The sequence below is a fragment of the Elephantulus edwardii genome, unplaced genomic scaffold, assembly GCF_000299155.1.
Source record: "Elephantulus edwardii isolate Elephantulus edwardi_28Jun2011 unplaced genomic scaffold, EleEdw1.0 scaffold00060, whole genome shotgun sequence".
In the NCBI taxonomy this organism is placed as follows: domain Eukaryota; kingdom Metazoa; phylum Chordata; class Mammalia; order Macroscelidea; family Macroscelididae; genus Elephantulus; species Elephantulus edwardii.
Genome location: NW_006399810.1, coordinates 12,924,276 through 12,927,160, shown reverse-complemented (window position 1 = coordinate 12,927,160; position 2,885 = coordinate 12,924,276). Strand labels below are relative to the sequence as shown.

The window sequence follows — 2,885 nt, the reverse complement described above, 5'->3', positions numbered from 1 at the left end:
AGAAAAAGCAGGGGAGAAGGATTCAGAATTTTTCTTTTCTTTTTTTTTTTTAAAGTTTTATTATTTTGTGTGTGTGTGCTATCAAATCGGATCTCACTGGTACAGGAAGAGACTGTCCCTCCTTCTCCAGCAGAGCATCTGGTGGATTTGAACTGTGCACCTCTGGGATTGCAGTGCAGCATCTTGCCACTAGGTCAACAGTGCTCCCAGAATTTCTTATATCAGCATTGATTTATATTTGAAAAATTTTATTTTTTAAAAAATAAAATGAAAAATCTTCCTGTCAATTTTATTTATCTCTTGAATCATGATTTTGCTGTAAATATCTTCCTTTGCTATTCAAAATAGCATGTAGCCATGTGTGGCTACTTAAGTAAAACAGAACAAAACAAAAAATGAACCAAAAGCACAAAAAATGATGCTTGTCACATTTCAGTTATTCAGGAAAGGAATAGAGCTAGTACTTCACAGCATAGACAGTACGGAACATTTTTATCATCACAGAAAAGTTCTGTTAATAATGTTCCCTATTAATATTCTGATTGTTTTTACTGTGCTCTAGAGATATGTGATAACTTTGCATATTTATAAATCTGTTTTCGCTTTTGCTACTTACTATTTGGTGAATAACCTAGAATTATGATTATGATAATATAATTCTTATATTTAATTTGAAATGTGACCTTATTTTATGAAACCTTAAGCTCCCTAAATAAAAAATTTTTTTCTTTTTTATGTCATTCATAGGGTGCAGATATATGTCGCCTTTGGCGTATTCATAGAGCTTTATATTGCTTTGATTTTGATTTGGAAGAAAGTATAGACGTTAAAGATATGCTACTTCAGTGCTTCATAAATGTTAATTATATCAAGAAAGAAGAGGTAAGCCAGATTTTCTGAGTTGCTTTTAAAGAGCTCTTATTCTAACTACCTATGATTGCTGTTTGCACTTGGTTTATTCTTTTAATGAGTCAGCATAGCTGTAAAGAACTATTGAAATGTTATTATTTGATCATTACCTGACATAATGTCTTTTAGCTATAATACAAGGCTATATTTGGTTAAAAATTTCAGCTTTTGGGTCAGAAAAGTTGCGTTCAAGTTCCTGTTCATTCACTCAGTATGTGGATAACCTTGGACTGCCTATTTACCTGATTTAGATCTCAGTTTTTCTCTTTGTAAAATAGACTTCCTGTGAGTTAATAGTTGGAAAACTTTTAGTTAGTATCTGACATATAATAAACACCTCAGAAAGATTGCTGCAACTGTTTTCTGATAAGCTTCTGCTTCATTATTGGAATAGATAACTGACTGTGTGGTCTATGCCCGAAGTATTTGTAGAATTGCTATGAAATTTTGGGGAGAGTAAGACATGTAATATTATTTCAGATGAATAGATTTTATTTTTATTGACTTATCTATATATAAGCCAGACTGATAACTTTATTATAAGTAGTTAGATTTAATAAAATTATATATAAACCATTAAGAATTGTGGTTATATGTATATAAATATATAACAGACATAAATAGTAAACCTTTTTTAAAATTGATTGTATTCTTGAATTTAAGATAGCTAAACTCTAAGAGAGCTTTGGTGCCCTAGTGGCAAGAAGCTGTGCTGCAATCCCTAAGGCATGCAGTTATGGAACAACATCAAGAACATCATGAAGAAGGCTAAAAATAATTAAAAAGATAGGAAAGAAAGAAAAGAACAGAATGGATAGCAGAAGAGGCTCTGCAATTTGTTCTTGAATATTGAGTAGTCAAACCATTCTGAAAGCGAAGAGTACTTCAAGCACTTATTGGTGAAGATCAGAGACTAGTGCCTTATATATGAATTATACATCAACACAAAAAAGAAATTCTTCATGACTAGGCCTTAGAATAGCAACTTTTTAAAGTTATTTAATTCTTAAAGAATTGTTTGATTTTGGTTACTGAAATACTTTTACACTAATACAGTTTTAACATTGTATGCTATTATGTATAGGGAAGAAGATTTCTTAGTTCTCTCTTTAACTGGAATAAAAACTTTATTAAAATGATCCATGGGACCATTAAAAACCAGTTACAGGGATTACCAAAGTAAGTATTAAAGATAATTATTCCCCTTTAACTTTTATTTATTGTGGTGTTGTTGAGCATACACAACAAAATATAAAACCAATTCAATAGTTTATCCATATACACTGTAGTGACATTGATTGCATTCTTCAAATCAAGCAAATAGTTCTATTTCCCTCCTCTTCCCCTCCCTCATTATTAACTCATTTTATTATCAATTATTTTATTAATTTGTCAATAATTTACTGGTTATAAATTATTAACATTACTATTCACTGCCCCTTAAGGCTGTAATAGGATATTTCAAGTTGCTGTTGCCAATTTTGTATCTGTTAAAAGATATTTTTTGTTTCTTGAAACCTTTAATAATTATCTCGTTAGATTATGTGTCATTGTATAACTGGATAATTCTTTTTTTTTCCCATTCTAATGGAAATAATTTTTTTTATAATAATGACCACTTGAAAAAAGATTTTAATTTGTAGTAACATTTGAATAGTCAAATTATCTACCAATTAAATCTCAACCTCATTCTCAAGTTTTATAAAGGTCATTTCAGTAATATTTCCCATAACACTTTGAATGTATTTTAATTTTCCATTTAAGTTAACTAAGATAATGTGATTTCATGGAAGGAGCTCTTCATTACAGAAATCTAGAGATATAAGATTCTGGTGGTAACATTGCAATTTCTGAGTTGTAGTCTTTTTTTTTTTACCTTTTTTTTTCTATAATTATATTTTATTAATTTTCATAAACATTTACAGAGATTTTGGGTTTCCATTCATTCATTGTTGCACTATTCTCTCTACCCTCCT

At 29.6% G+C, this 2,885-nt stretch overlaps 1 protein-coding gene across 1 annotated transcript in view; it reads left to right on the top strand.

Annotated features, from left to right (window-relative positions):
* Positions 1–2,885, top strand: part of NCAPG2 (non-SMC condensin II complex, subunit G2) — a 103,266-nt gene that overhangs the window by 3,140 nt on the left and 97,241 nt on the right. The window contains exons 4-5 of the mRNA XM_006887661.1: positions 748–882; positions 1,994–2,088. Of these exons, the coding sequence (XP_006887723.1) occupies positions 748–882; positions 1,994–2,088 (230 nt within the window). The remainder of the gene's footprint in view (positions 1–747; positions 883–1,993; positions 2,089–2,885) is intronic.